General features: G+C 40.0%; 1 protein-coding gene across 1 annotated transcript; it reads left to right on the top strand.

Annotated features, from left to right (window-relative positions):
- Positions 1-5,797: 5,797 nt before the first annotated feature.
- Positions 5,798-14,608, top strand: oclna (occludin a). Its single transcript, XM_036528336.1, has 8 exons — positions 5,798-5,899; positions 6,157-6,820; positions 7,402-7,566; positions 10,030-10,154; positions 12,529-12,720; positions 13,599-13,770; positions 14,251-14,292; positions 14,410-14,608. Exons 1-8 carry the CDS (start codon positions 5,847-5,849, stop codon positions 14,506-14,508), a joined length of 1,512 nt encoding a protein of 503 aa, XP_036384229.1. The 5' UTR covers positions 5,798-5,846; the 3' UTR covers positions 14,509-14,608.
- The last annotated feature ends 2,168 nt before the right edge of the window (positions 14,609-16,776 follow it).

Below are 16,776 nucleotides of genomic sequence, written 5' to 3'. Positions count from 1 at the left end.
ACGTCATGCAAACGTATAGCAGAATATTAGAAGAAGGCGCCTATTCAACCTAACCACCAAACGTGCGTTGTCTTTAACTTTCTAACATAATTTTTTAAAATAGGGAGCAATCACAAAGCGATTATACTCTATTTAATCCAAACAAACAGCGTTGTTCTACAACTATAACATAACTAATATAACTAATATAACATAATATAACTATCTGACATTTACACTGTCAAAGTTGAAAGGTCAACATCATTTACAGTTTTAGGCATATGCATATATTTTATTCTCAACATCTCTGGTGAGGTTGGGAAGACACTGTAATTCATTACTTAAAAGGTGTAGTGCAGTTTACAATGTCTGAGCCACCAATGACAAAACTATGAGCATAATCTAACAAAATGTAGGATAGAAAAATTGCTCTTCAATTAATATGAAAGAAAATATATCACAAATGTAGTAATTTGAAAGTAATATGTAAGTAAAATCTGGATTAAAACCTAAATGAGCAGAAGTATTTACTTGAGAAAAGAGACTTTTAGCAGAAACATGAGTTATGATGAAACATGAGTTACTGATTCAGGAGAAAATCAAATCATTAAATTAGGCATGAATGACAGAAAAATAATGCAAAGCTGAGGAAAGGCAAAAGTAAAGTAAAAATAATTTATCTACATGCATGTCAATCAGGGTTATTTGTCTTGACTTTTAGATATTGCCCTGAGGAAACCGCACAACAAGAGAGAGGTAATTGACTGTCCCTGCAATCTAAATGTCAGAGGCAAAGATAACATTTACAAATGTATGATTTCTTTTCCTCTGAAGGTACTTTGTGAATATTTGAATCAATAAAAATCTATTTTTGATGTTTCTGTGCTAGATTTATATGATAGCTGCAAGGTGATTTGACAAATTAATGTGCTGTAAGAATTCTATAGTTTGATTATGTAGTAATTTATTGTTTAGAATTCTAGACCATGCTACCCTCGAGTTGTGCTGCAGCTTCTTTAATGGATATATAGCTCCATCTGTTGGTATTTTGTTGCAAACATATAAGGAAAAAAATCTCTGGGGATGGATTCTTGTATCATTTTCAAATACAAAATCAACAGTACATTTTTGTAAATTTTGTTTATGATTTAAAAAAAAAACACATATTTTGAATAAAAATCATAAGCTGTTCTAATTTACATAACGAAAAACAAAGTAAAATGAAATAAAATATATCGATGGCTATAGATATGTAGTAAAATTAAATAAGTTTGTGCATGTTCTGAAGAGGGGGTTTGTAGGTTCAGCACAACTCTAGTTGACAGTACAGAGTACAGAGTGCCAGGTCAGGATATGGAGGCAGGCAGATTCATGGTTAACTTGTCTATGGAAAATGCAACACAGATGGTACATGGGCACAATATCTTCTTGAAGGACATTAGAACGAGTATGTATGGGGTGAACTGGATGTGTTTATATGGGTGTAAATGTGTTTAAATGAATGTAAAAATGAATAATGTAATGGTGTGAAGCTAGAAACATGTCTTCTATGAATGTATTTGTTAATGTGTATATAATGTATCATTTATGTATGTATGTATAATGTAATAATGTATATATTTGATATCACCATCTTTCTGTATCTCTCAAATTTTCTCTCAGGGAGCTGCCGTTACTACAGTTACTGCACAGCACGTGGACTATGGTACAGAGATGCTCTTAAAGCAACCTTTTAAAACCTTTTGCACAACGCCGATCCACATATTTCATTATAAATGCCTATTTTGTAACCTTTCTTTCTGTTACCTTTCTTGTTTACACACTATAACTTACCTATGCCTATGCTATTACCTATGATTTGAATCAGCTGTGTTGGAGCAGGGAGAGATCTAAAACATGCAGGACAAGTGGCCCTCCAGGAGAGGTTTGGACACCCCTGATCTAAGTCTTACTATGCACCTTTCCATAGAATACCATGCTTAAAAACATTAAAATGCAATTATATAGTACCGAAAGTGCAGTTCACATGCAAGAAGATTCTCTAGAAACCTAGACTTTCTAGTTTTTTAACTGTTGGGGGAATGATTTATATAACCTTCTGTCACAGACATGACTAAAACCCTTATTTTATTGATGGCTTTCATGCATGTGTTGACCGGCCTATTATGGGAACACAAATAAACCATATTCTAAGCAATCACAGCTAGCTGAGAGAGATGAAGTCCAATGACTCTAAAATGATTATCCAGTCAATGTTATTGTTAGTTTTCGGAACTAACAATAGTTAATTAGTTAATAAGAGAAATTTGATTTTGGGGCTGTAACACAGCATGTTTATCTTTGAAGTGCTGGAGTTGATCAGTATATGAATGTGTATAATGTATATGCTTTAAGTCAGTTGGATACTTTAGTTTCACTAATATCCACAGTCCACTCCTTGATGAATGAATGAAGCGTTTGCACTCCATGCAACTCACAGGTACCTGTTGAATGTCAGGGTGCTTGAGGGCCATGAGAGGGAAGACAGGTTGGCCGACCAACTCATTCCTACCTTGGTGAATTGAAGCCAACTTATTCTGCCACTGTATGGTCCCAGTTAATGTCTGCAGATGGCAGTTGTTTGCAAGACCAGGTGACATGGCTCAGCCTCTAATAAAGATGAGTGACTAGCCAACTGAGCCACCAGGTGATGATTCATATAATACTATCATTTAATTTGTCACTTAATGCCTCTGGTTGACTAATGCCACAATAATGCTAACCACTCAGAGATCTACGACCGAGATATTCCCTTCACTGAGTGCTGTATCTGGGATGCTCCAGATGAGATTAATTCCATTAATGTCAAATTGTGCTTTTTTAGTTCATTTAAATCATTTCACTTCAAATGTTTGTAATATAGTCTTGTGTATTGATGCATAATTAATACCATAGAAAGAGACAATAATAGATTATGAAATGTAATGTTTCAAAACGGATGCCATTTTTTCTTTGTAGTCTACAACAGTCATAAAATAAACCTCCCAAAAGGAGACTGTGTTAGTTCAACATTCAGTACATTTTACACATATAGTGCACATGATATTTCTGCCTTGCACTCCATATATCCTGTCAAGTACTAGTTGTCACACATTTGTATTATGTCAGTTATTTTAACATTTTTTAAATGATATATATGGCTATTTACTAAAGTGAATCGAGTCAAGTACCTTGCTCGTGGGTACAACATTGGTACCGCATATGGGTATTGAACCTGAGATTTTGGAGCATCTTAACACTTTTTGACCAAGAGAATAAAAAATAAATCTCTACTTTAAAATCTGTTTAGTTAAAATTTGCCCATCAATTCCATTAATGTTTTATTTGTTATAGAGTGCTTTGGAGTTTCTTTGGTTGAAACAGGACGTAATGGAACACGGTACAATTACGTTACTCTGCATGTAATGTTTTAACATGCGTACAGTAGGTGGCAGCAAAACCACGGAATGCTAATCTATAGTACCACACCTAATAAAGGCGGAGATGGGATGAAATTTTACACCCTTTTTGTGTGACGGAGTGACGCTATCTGGGCGGAGCGGACAATACCCAGGTGATGCTCTCACCTGTTCTGGGTGCGTCGCTTGTTATCGGCATACTAGTCGCGATAAAGGAGAGTGCTGTTTTACCCGGAATACGTGTGCAACAGGTACGTTTGTTTTTCTTTAAATATGTTTTCAGTGATAATAATATACCTCACCGCAGTTATATACACGTTATATTTACGACGGTATCTAATATTGTTTTTTCGCACTCCAGGTATATAGTTATTGCTATGTTAAAAATTGTGAAGTGCTGTAGAGTTTTGTATTCCTTTGTCAAACGGCGTCACCCGCTTGTGTATACCGAAGCGATTCCAGTGGCTTAATTCTGAATCTGAAGTCTACTGTAGATATAGTACTAGTTTCCAACACGCAGGATTGTATATTCTGTCTTGGGGATTACACTAAAAACAGCCGCGCCTCATCGCATTTTGGTGGGTTATGTTTCTATACAGCCAGTTGTTAGTTGAGCCACTAAATTGGTTTAGGCTGCATTAATTTTGTCTCTCAATTTACTTACTTACAATTTACTTACTGCTAATTTTAGTAGACTCAAAACCACCAAAGTATTTTCATAACTTCTTAAAAGTTAAATTCGGATTCCAACCAAAATGTAGGTAGCCTAACTAAAGAGCTATATCATTTATGAGTGTTTCTTTTAGTGTTATGCCTAGACGTGTTGGTTTTGTCAAAATATTACAAGTACATCTTACTTCGTCCTTAATAGTCATAAAGAACGTGAAGTAACATGGTAATATAGAGTAGAGATATTCGCAGAGACTCAGAAGAGTTGAATTTGAGAATCAGGCTTCAGCAGTCCTGAAACTACCAAATTGATAGATAAACATTCAAGAAAATTTTGTCTTGGCATGATGTCACATATATGCCCATGTTTTTTTAATGGGCCAAGCTGATTCAACTTGATGTGTATTCTCTCAGAAAGACCAACGTGAAGTGTGACTCAAAGAAGTCATCTAAAGCAGACCACTTGGTTTTGGTTGGCTATGTCAAGATCGTGTTGATATATAAAGCATGGACATGATAAAGTCGGTACTTAGGTTTGTGTGATATTCCAGACCATACTTATGTTAAGCAGTATTCCAGTTTTAACAAGTGTCTGTTTAATTCGCAGTACACTCGCTCGCGATTTTTGAAAAAGATGTTCTAGCTATTAGCTGCAGTGCAGGGGTGTTACCCGACATTCCTCTGTTGGCAGGGCACACGCTAATAACAAGGTCATTGAGCACTACGTTATATGGTAGACTGACACAAAAATGTAGTATTTTGTTCAACATTATCTTAAAAATAGATTTAGAAGTGTAAGGAAGGAAAGGTGCTGGCATTTCGGGTTCAACAGAAAAGAACCATAAATTTCTGCCATGGGCAAACATTACCTATTGTGTATCATAAGCATTATATTAAAAATGTGAGGAAGGTGTTTGGGTATAACACATCCTGTGGTACAACGCAAAATACCACTGTTCAAGACATTATTCTGTTGACAACAAATCTCAGATGGTTTACAGATATTTAACATGACACATTATACCCATTGCTGTTTTATGATGGAATTCAGAGTCTTTTTAACTTTTGTTGTTACACCAGAGCACCACGACTAAACATAACTGGTGATTAACTCCTTGCACTTGAACCAATTCATGTTTGATTATAAGTTAGAAACCCATTTGAACGTGTAAGTACACATATCTGGGAGCAAAGTGCCACACCTTGACCAAGTATAATCTGTCATGGTTGTTTTGGTGTGCTTAAATTTGTCTTGATATTATGTGATCATTAAAAAGTCTTTAATGATTAAAATGAAAAATTCAGGGATTTGTAAAAAAAAAAAACATACAGGTCTGTTTCATGCATCTATAGATTTAAGTCATAACAACCATGAAATAACTACTTATAATACACACACTTATGTGTTCAGACTTAATACCCCCCCACCACCATCCCTCATGGTTGCATTTATATTTTGTATCGTTTCAGATGGGAAATAAATTGCTTGATAGATTTATATATATTGCATACATTCTAAGTGTAATTTCAAAAACTGATTCTGTACTAATGCTTGTTTATAAAGCTTTCACTTCAAGATACAGATTTCATCTATGCCATTAAAGACACTGTTAGTCTCATTAGACATAAAAAAATATTTCTGGCAGTTTTGTGTTAAGATAAAAATGGTCAGGTGACTTAATCCATTTTCTTTTGTTTGTGCATGAAACAGAATTTTATTCCTTCAGTTTCAACCCAGTGCTGTAAGGGGAAACGCGAAGAATGTCCTCAAGGCCGAACGGGAGCCCACCTCCCTATAATCCTGACGATGGATTGTAAGTCTCTACTTCCAAGCCATTGCCTCTGCTTTCATCCATAGAACTTCACTTGCTGCCCAGTATGGTCTGCTTTCACTGTAGCCATTGTGTCAGATTAGTGGAGACCCATACTGTACATTTGTGTGAAATGCCCCACTAACCAGACATTTTTGTTTCTCTTGTTCTTCCTTATTCTTTACCATCTACGCTGTCTCCGAATCCCTCTTTCTTCTTATACTAATAATGCTCCCACCCCCCTTACCACACCTCCTCAGCCATGGCAGCAGGGAGCTGTATGATGTCCCCCCCCAACCGGCTTACTCTTACTACCCTGATGATGAGTTCCTTCACTTCTACCGCTGGACATCCCCGCCCGGGGTGATCAAAATCGTGTCCATTATCGCCATCGTCCTCTGTGTGGCCATCTTTGCCTGCGTGGCGTCCACACTGGCCTGGGACACCAACATGGGCCTGTCTGGTTTCGGGGGTATCGGAGGCAGCTATGGCTACGGAAGCTATGGAAGCAACTATGGTGGTGGATTCGGCGGGGGGGGCTACGGCGCGGGGAACGCCTATGGCTACGGACAGCTGGGAGGCAACTACAACGACCCCAGACGGGGCAAGGGCTTCATGATTGCCATGTCCGCCATCACCTTCATCACCATGCTGGTCATCTTTATCATGGTGGTGTCCCGGCAAAGCTCGGCGCGTACACGGAAGTTCTACCTGGCCCTCATCATCATCTGCGCCATTCTGGCTCTCTTGATGTTCATAGCCACCATTGTCTACCTGATGGCCGTCAACCCGATGGCTCAGTCGTCCGGCTCTGTCTACTACAACCAGATCGTGGCCCTGTGTGCCCAGTACCAGAACCCCCAGCCCTCTGGAGTCTTTGTTAACCAGTACCTGTACCACTACTGTGTGGTGGAGCCACAGGAGGTGAGTGCTCTCTCATGTCTTCTCAGCTCCCAGAGATCAGTGTTAAAATACTACTTACTGATCAGAAAACTGAGGACTGTTCCACCCATATACCAAGAATCTCTCCTTCCTTACTGGAGCGAGGGCTGGCATCTGACTTTGACACCATGATTTTACTTATAGCTGTAAGCTTTTGTGGTCAACATTATGAGTACCCAGGGTGGTTCCATGAGGAAGTCAAACCCAGGGAAAGTGTGTGGTTGGACATATCTAAGCGTGTTTGAATCAGCTTAGTAAGGTCTTTGGACCTGGTGAGTGCTTGGTATGTCCAGCTGAAAACTATCCTCAGTTTATTTTCAAATATTGAGGGACTTAAATTCTGTTAAGTACATGTTACATTACAAATAACTGTCCTCTTGGTTCATCCATTTATGTTTTTATGTTTACAAGTCATAGCCTCCCGTTGTCCTTGTTTAATCTCTGTAATAGTGGTCAGTGGGAATTGGTAGTCATCCAGTGGACAGTGTAAAATGTGATCTCTGTGGTGGATCAGCTGGGACCCCTCATCCCTCACCTCTGGTTCGATTCCCATTTCCTCCCAGGCTATTGCCATTGTGCTCGGCTTCATGGTGGTCGCGGCGTTGATCATCATCTTGGTCTTTGCGGTGAAGACGCGTCAGAAGATCGGGGAGCACGGCAAAGACAACGTCCTGTGGCAACGCGTGAAGGTGGTTGAGGAAGTTCCGGCGAATGGCGTGGAGGAGTGGGTGAGCAAATCTCTCATTCATTCAATGCCTCAAACTTCAGATGTGTTTTTATCAGTAGCCTGTTATTACAATCCCTATAACCAATACTGTTCATCTTTTTAAACCCTGAACCAATCCATTTTTTTATGTTAAATATTTTTTTGTTTTTACATATGTAATATGCACTTGAATATGCATTTAAATGACTTTATAGCTGAAACAAAATCCAGAATTGCTCCAGCTGTGTCATGCATTGTGGAACACTCTGGACAGAGGCAGCTGCTGAATGACAGTTATGAGTGCAAGTGGCTGGAATTCCTTTTCACAACTGTATCAGTTCCTATTGTCTCATTGTGGCTTCCTAATCAGTGTAGGGTCAAAGATCAGCATGCACAGTTGTAAATATTTTCTATGTTTTAGCTGCAGATCACAAAGAGTGCCCTCTGACCTTCCTGTTGAGTAAAAGGTTCTGCATTTAGCCTTATAGCACCTGTACAGGAACTCTTGAGTGTTACAGGTAGAATGGGTAGACCTGTTTGTCTTTTGCGTGTGTGGGGAGGGGTGGAGTGGGGGAGGGAGTTTCATGCCTCAGTTTCAGGGAGTGGCTAGCAGGGATAGTTTCACTTCCGCCATTGTGACACCCTCAGATAAGTAAGATTTTTTTTTTTTTTTAATTATTTTTGAGTGCACATACATGAGTGCACATGAGTATTTTTTGAGACTTCACATACAGTTGCTAAATATGTTGAATATTCTCGCATTTTTGTATTCATTTTCATTTAAAGCATGCATTTCTGATCTATGCCAGTTGAAAAATACTAATTCTGTATTGTGTGCAGTATTTCAGAATTCTTCCCCTAGTTATAGTAATATTTCCAGATACCCATTTAAATTTGGTATCAGAAGGAATATTTTGATGACCACTTTTGCTGCTTTTCTGTTTGATCCAAATGAACACTGAAGTTACACTGTAGTAAGCTTAGTTTACTTGGAATTATCCTTTTGCAAATAAAATATTTCAATATAAGTACATATCATCAAAGCAGTCAAAGTTAAAAGAACAAAAATAAAGTCAAAACAAAAACAACAAAAAAGTAATTACAATGCTATGATCCTGTCATGCTTGTGTCTTCATGTTCTGTACAGTTAACTAAAAGTTAAAAGGCATGAGTATTACACTAACGTTGGAAAATTTGGCTGCGGTTTCACAAATTGCACTACGAAAGAGGCTAACTCAGTGTTGCCGCCTCTGGTCGGTGAAGCTTTCTATGCAAGAGGCTGTTTATCTGCTGAGCGTGACACCACCTGTGGCATTTGAGCTCGTCAGAGGAAATTTGAAAAGTGGCAGAACAGGTTTGAGCAGGCTTGAAATCCCACAGCCTGTTTACCATACAGACATGCTAAAAAGCAACGTGATACTGAGAAATCGGCCTGTGGTGGAACAAACTGCTGTGGGACAGTGTCCTCAGCTCTGTGGGAAGCAGTGCTGCTGCATCAGTTCCCGGGGGGGGGGGACACCACTCCCCCTTGGACAAGGCACTTAACCTGAATCGCATCAGTGCTTGTGGCGGGAGTGGACGTTGGATCAGTATCCAAGAGGCTTTTGTTCTTTTCATTTGATCTCCCATTCAGAACAGTTAATTGCAGTTGTTAAATAATGGCCAGTAGGTTACAATGCCACCAATGGTTTGTGCTGGCTATGTACAGGCTTAATTTAGGTGAATAGTAGTGCTGATGTCACACTTATAATTGAAAACTGTGGTAAAGAACATTAAGAGTACAACACAGGAATTACCATACCAGTTTGCAATGTGATTCAGTGATGGCATCCTATTACTGACATTCTTGATTTGTTATTTATAAAGTTTTAGTGCTATATTTATTTATTAATGAATGTATTTATTAATTAATAAATAACAGCACTTTCATATTGGAGTCTATTAAAAGAATCCAGGGACTCTGAAAAACTGCCACAAGTCATCAAAAAGAAGCTTAATCCTATTAATATTAGTAGTAGTAACTACTAGTAGCTACTGTTCTATACTATCCCTGCCACCCCAATATCAGATGGATGAATGGATATCAGCTTGTTCTCTCCCACCACAGAATAAATACCCTACCTTTTTTGTAGACAGACCTTAAAGTAATCCTCACCCACACACCTACCCACCCACCTGAGCTCTAACCTCTAGTGATCTTGTGGTTTGAGGGCGTGCTTCAGTTCCCGGACAAATTGTAACAAATACTCTATAAAAAAAGGTCACAGTGCCTCTCTTTGTGGCCGTTGGCATTAACAGACATAACAATGTGGGTAACGGCTGTGTGATAGACTGCTGTCCTGCACAGAGGGTGTACTTGTACTGTACACCAGCCACTTCATGCCACAGAAATTGGGATAAGCCCCACCCCATGATCCACACGGGCCGTCACTGGCGCTGCTGTCCTAGGGTAACCCCTGTCTGTGTCCTCTCTCCCCCTGCACAGGTCAACAATGTGTCTGTGGCACCAGAGGGGGTGCTGAGCGAATTCCCAGAGAAGCTGGGAGGGTCCCGGAGCCAGCTGGACGACAACAGCACCGTCTACAAACCACCCTACAGCTACAGCCCAGTGTGAGTGGAGCTGCTCCTCTGCATCTCACCCTCCAGTAGCTGTCAGGAGTCCTCAGTGTGGAACTGTTACTGTGGTGGAGAGTACATGATTCATCCATATACTGGCACCTTGCTTTGGGGGGAAAAAAACTCCAGTCTTGACCACTGTCCTTTAATGTCCAGCTATTGCCTGTGCAGATAGTGTATATTTTGTATGTCATGCGATATATTAGATCTTCAGTCTGCACATTATATGCCGCTTGTTTTAAAATTCATGTATTTTCTTCCATAGCTGGAAAGTGATGCACATTTATGCCTATATTTACGTAAATAATACATGGATGTTTTTTAGGTCGACCAGTTAAGACCAGTAAAGTTGGCTTGCTCTCTCAGATTGTCAGTCAGAAAACCAAAGGAGTTACACCTATTGAGAAATGCACAGCTTCCCTGGTCTTGTTTTTGTTATTGCAGTTTAGTATGGTAGATGAACTGCATAGTGCAACAAGCTGAGACTTGTGTTTCTTGGAGGGCTGGGTGTGCTCCAAGGCTGCATCCCACCAGATTTGGAATTTCAGCTCTGAAGTTCCTCAGTGAAGGGAAGCGAGATCTGCCAGCCAATGACAAGGGTCGTGCGTAACTAAGGTCACGGCTGACATTCCCCTATTATGACACGGGAGAGATTGCAAACCGCGATGGCACAGTTCTGCGGTATCAGGCTGACTGTTTCTGTCGTCGTTCCCAGTGTTTCTCCCTGCCTCAGGGTGAAGCTGGTCATGTGACCATGGCAGTGGATCGGCTGGTATTTCCACTTGAGTATCAACTGCATGTTAAAATGATCAAGGTGTGCAGGGGAAAAATGGGGAGGGGGGGGCTGAGAGTCAAAGACCATGTTGGGTTGTGGATTAAATAAACCGCAATCGCTGCAATATTTGAGAGTAACATTGTATTAATTAGATCGAGAGGTTTTGCGTGGGCCGAGAATTCCATCAACGTTCATGTCAGAACAGCCTTGTTATGTTTAGGAATCAAAGATGCCATCGCTTGACAGTCAGAGCAGTGGAATGGTTGGATTGTGTGTGTGGGGTCACACAGTAAGATGTCTGTCATCTTTAGAATGAGGCCGATATGATGATGTCACTAATGAGATACTCATTAGTATCAGTTTTCATCGTGTGATGACGGTGCATGCATTTACAGTCTTGGATGTTGTCTGATTAAGCCTGGATATGCATAGAAAAAAAGGTCTTTCGAAATGCATACCTTGAGTCATTTTCGTAATTGATGATCTTGGTAGTGAGTCACTATAAATGAAAATGAGTCATTTTGTTAAGCAGTAATTTCTGTCGGTGTAAACCAAAGCATATGAGCTATCCCATTTTTATTTTGGGCTCCTCGGCTTACTTGAAAATTGAACTTCAGCTGAGTTTCAACATGAAGTCAATGGAGGGAAAAATGAATCTTTGACATGTATAACTGAACACCAGACATTAGGTAGATTTCATTTATTTGGAACAGTGCATACTTGTTCTACTGCAGAATACCTTCAAGCTAATGACAAACTCATCAGGAACAGGAAAACCAGACGATTGTAATTTTAGGCCAGATGTTGTTAAACAGACAGCATATATACATTTACACTTGTGTTCCCTTTCCTCAGCTCCTTGATACAACCCAGCCACACGCAGGCCAGATTAATTTACAGACTAGTTGTGACTGTACACTGGTAAACAGCCAACGTAGCTGAAGATGTCAACTGCACATGAATGATACACCCTCAATTAAGTGTGGTTTCAGTGACCACCCAGGTGATTATTGCAAGTTGTGACAAACGGATAAGGATAATGTATATTTATTTTTAAAAATTAAATTGCAGACATGTCTACTGTATGTATAGGAAATGAACATCAGCAGGCTGAACTGAATCATTTAAACTGTTGTTGAAACCAATCGTCATGATGGTTTTCTGAGTGCGCATACTGTATTACAGGTAGTCAGACATACAGTATAGTGAGTTGGATACTGTTAAGCCTTAGTGAATATGACTACTGAATACTGTATTCAACTCAAGTAAATATGTAAATAGTCTGAGTTAGTGCTTCAGGATCATACTCGGATACCCTGTGGTAATGCAGAAAGTGCTGAAGAGATGCCTGTCAGCTTGTAGGAAGCCAGAGGTCAAAGGTTGAGGGGAGTGGCAGTGTAGCATAGTGGTAAGGAGGAGGGCTTGTAAACAAAAGGTTGCTGGTCCAATAAATATCAAGCTGTATAAATGGATAACGTAAAAATTGTAACATATGCAAGTCGATCAGTCTGCGTCTGCTAAATGACAATAATGTAGTGTAATGGGAGCTGGACTGGCTGCGTTCTAACATTTGTCGGCCTTTCCCTCCTGCAGAGAGCCAACGGAGGATGTCCCCCTGCGCAGCATGGCCCCCTATAGCAGCGGCTCGGAGATGACGAGCTCCGTGGGGAAGCCCAAGAAGAGGCGGGCCAGGCGACCCCGCCGCGCTGACGGTCAGGACTATGACACCGACTACGCCACGGGGGCGGAGTCTGCGGAGGAGCTGGACGATAATGACTTTGACAGGTAAGCGAGGGACGTGGGGCCTGTGTTGCTGGGTAGCCATGACTACATGAAGAGGGGACAGGGGGAGTAAAACTGATGGGACTTGGGAGTGGGTTGTTTGCTTTGACCTGCAGAGTAGATGAGGGAGCTGTGGGCTTAATCCCTTCTGGGATAATGTTTACTTAGACAGGGGGGAGGGGGAGGGGGGAGGGGTGGTTGTTACCTTTCTTTCTACACCACCCTCATTACAATTACAAAAGTCTGACCCCCCCCCCCTCCACACACACACACACACACACACACACACACACACACACACACACACACACACCCCACCCCTTGCTCTTCAAATAAACAAACCTGTTTTAAAAGGCACCTGGGCCTGTCCTGTGTCCTGAAGAAATGAACATTTGTTCACCTCACAATAACTGGATCTTGAAACAAAATTGAGGTTTCTGAAAAAAGTATATGAAACAGTTATGTAAACCATGCACACATCAGCAGCTGTTAGCGGTCTGCAAAATATGCTTGGCATCAGCTTTGTATTATTAATTCTGGATCCAACAAACTAAGGTGCCTTATAAAACATTATAAAACCTGTGCGCTCTCTTGGGGGGTTACCATAATTACATTTCATTACATTATTGTCATTTAGCAGATGGTCTCACCCAGAGAAACTTACATAAATTACAATTTTTACATGTTGTTCACTTATACAGCTGGATATTTACTGAGGCAATTCTGGGTTAAGTACCTTGCCTAAGGGTACAGCAGCAGTGCCGCTGTAGGGAATTGAACTAACAACCTTTCGGTATGCTACACCGCTTCACCCTAAGGTAACAAAATGCCTGTCTCTCTCTCTCTCTCTCTCTCTCTCTCTCTCTCTTTCTGTGATCCAGTGAGTTCCCTCCCATCGCCAATGAGCAGGAGAGGGCAGAATACAAGCGGGAGTTCGACAGGGACCACCAGGAGTACAAGGCCCTCCAGGCCGAGCTGGATGAGATCAACAAGAACCTGGCAGCAGTGGACCGGGAGCTGGACGACCTGCAGGAGGGCAGCCCGCAGTTCCTGGTGAGTGTGGGAGACTTGCCTTCCCATGAAGAGGAGGTCTCCGGTGTCCTGACGAGGACGAGGCAATTCCAGACAGGCCGGTTCAGATAGTGCAGACTTAAGAACAGGAACTGTAAAAACAGCCTGGGAAAGCCAAGGAAACATGTCTGATGCACTGGAAAAATGTATTATTTATTAATTGTATGGGGTCTGTTATGCGATTTCTGTTCGGCTTTTCAGGGCCATTATTTATTAATTTATTTTGTTAATTATCAAATTTGTTAACCAATGCCCTTTGGTATGAATTGGTACAGAGAGCTAAATATATTTAAATTACTGTGACTTCATTAAACCAAATCAGATTATAATTCCATTGGCAGATGAGATGTACTCTTGACCTTATGTACTCTTTCTTGTTTCTCTTGGTTTCAGTTATGACTGTGTTTGGGTTCAAGGTTAATGTGTTGATGTTTGGAGGTTAATGTTTGTGTTTGTTAACAGGATGCCATGGATGAATATGACAGGTTGAGGAACTTAAAGAAGGTAAGTCAGATAGTTCCACATATATACTCCCACAATGGTTTTTTTTGCTGCACCACCGTATTACTATAGGAGTTCTTTAAGGCACACCATATGTGGCTCACCTCATCTGTTCCACAGTCTGCAGATTACCAGATGAAGAAGAGAAGGTGCAAATATCTGAAGGCCAAGTTGTCCCACATCAAGAAAAGGGTCAGCGATTTTGACCGTGGAGCCTGATCCCCACTGGAAAGTGCTTTCACATCTGAGGAAAAATTGACAAGGTCACAGCAAGCCAGGAATGATTTGTCTTTTAAGATTGATATTTTAATAAGAGAAAATGGGCTTTATATTTATATTTTCATTTATAAAGATCCATGTTTCACTTGTATAAATGTATTATTTAGATTTTTTTTTTCCAAAATGTGAGTCACACTGTAAGCAGTGAGTATGCATGTTAGTTCTTTACTTTCAGTAGAGTAGCTATTACTCACATGCTACAGCCCTTTGGGGTAGAACAAAAGCAGGTTCTGCAGGATGTTTGTGAATGGGGTGTTTTCAGTTGCTCTCAATGGGGCCTTGGAATTTTTGGACCAAAACTTCTCCCTGGAGAAGCTGATACATCTGAATCCAACTGTGTGTCTACTATTAAGCTCATATCTTCAGTTTTTTTTATCAGTTTGTTTTATCTTCAGTTTCTTCAGCTTTGAAAGCTTATTCGGCATTGTTCAATGTGTTGAAGTTTAACTGTCTTTGTATATGCAAGCAGCGAAAACGCAATGCCACTTTTTCTTTTTCTCGATGCTGATTTAGTATTTTTATTAAACAAATATTATTTAACTGAATTTGAAGTTTGTAAATATGTGGATATATGTCAGTCTATTGAAAGTTGACTTGGGTTTGTAAGGTGGTTTTTGAATTTGAAATAAGATTTTCCTTCTTGGTTTTGTGAGCATTTTGTACTTGTGAATTTACCGTTTTTTTGTTTTTTTTTTGGCCCCAAATCAGGATGGCCGCTAAAAGGAATTCCATGCCAACAGTTGTTTTACCAGGTGCTTTTACACTTCGAATTATCAGGGCCTTGTGTCATTTTATATATTGTATATTTGTAAAATTTAATGTTTCAATAAAATATAAGACAAAGAAAGGGTTTCCTTTTCATTGCAAATGCTTCACAAAGAAAGCAGATTTCCCTCTGGTTGGGTTAGGAATCATATGACCTGAGTTCCATTTCCTAAATAACAGGCTGTAACACCTGCTTGCTGTCATCGATTCAGTGAATTCATACAAGCTTAATGCTGCCCATTTAATAAGTGTCCATTACAATCCACTTTTGATGAATGTGTGTAGATGGAGTTGCCCACTATGGTGGCCATGGTTACAGTGGAAGAGTCTGCGCTGAGGGTTCTGGCCCTGGCGACGTGAGACTCAAGCAGAGGAATTCAGGATTTGTGGTCCAAGCTGTGATACTGAACAGCTGTTTTGTTTATGAGAAAGAAGAAATGAGATTATGAGTTGCGACATTATTCAACATGGTTTGGCCCCATAAGGTGATCAGAGGAATGCTACTCCAATGGGGTTGTTAGTACTACAGTAAGTTGACAGAGTTGTAAAACAGCAGTGCTTGGAGACATCTGCTGGATGGCATGTACATGGTGATCTTCATTCTGAAAAATGGAACAGACACTGATATGACGCTTTCTGGTTACGGTTACATTTATTCTGGATCTTCAAATCATGTAAAATTGTGCAAAAGTTTGTAATTTAATAAATGCATACCTTTGTATATACCTTTGCATACCTTTGTATTCAACCACTTGTCTCCAACCAAGTCACACTGAACATGCAGAATCGCAGTTTCAAGGTGCATGGTTTCAAAGTGATAAAAATGGAGTGCAAGTAATATTTCTGATGACAAATCACTTAACTGATCTATTCCTTTCAGGAACTGTTTCATAAGAGGAACTTGCATACGTCTCTTCCCATAAGGTTCTCTTTCATACTGAAACAAAAGTGTCAGAGAGTGAAACTAGATCATTCAAACATGTCACGCAGGAAAATATTTACTCCATATTTCCCTAACAAAACAGTTTTTACAGAAGTTGCTTAAGTTTTGGGACATTGGGTGAGTTGACTAAAAATTTTAAAACTGAGATACAACTTACCATTGAAAGTGAAAAAGTGAAAAATAGGAATTATCTGGGCAAAGCTATTATCTGGAAAATAAAGATTTGAAAATGTTGTGTGAGGTATAAAACTCTCTTAGACTGTCAACTAAGTCAAGTTTCCTGGACACCAAGTTTCCCATGCACCAATTAAGGTATATGGACTTTGTCCTTTGTGTGCATCACAAACATAAGCTCTTGGGGTTGAACAAGGAAAACACTGATGAATAAAATGCCATTTATAAATGAAAGGCAGAGAGTAACCAATTCTCTGGATGAATGCATCATGAACTTTAAAAATGCCAAACAGAAACACCAAGTGACATGGCTGACAACCTATTCT

The sequence above is a fragment of the Megalops cyprinoides genome, chromosome 5 (assembly GCF_013368585.1).
Source record: "Megalops cyprinoides isolate fMegCyp1 chromosome 5, fMegCyp1.pri, whole genome shotgun sequence".
Taxonomy (NCBI): domain Eukaryota; kingdom Metazoa; phylum Chordata; class Actinopteri; order Elopiformes; family Megalopidae; genus Megalops; species Megalops cyprinoides.
Note: the sequence above shows the minus strand (reverse complement) of the source record. Positions and strands in the feature narration are given on the sequence as shown.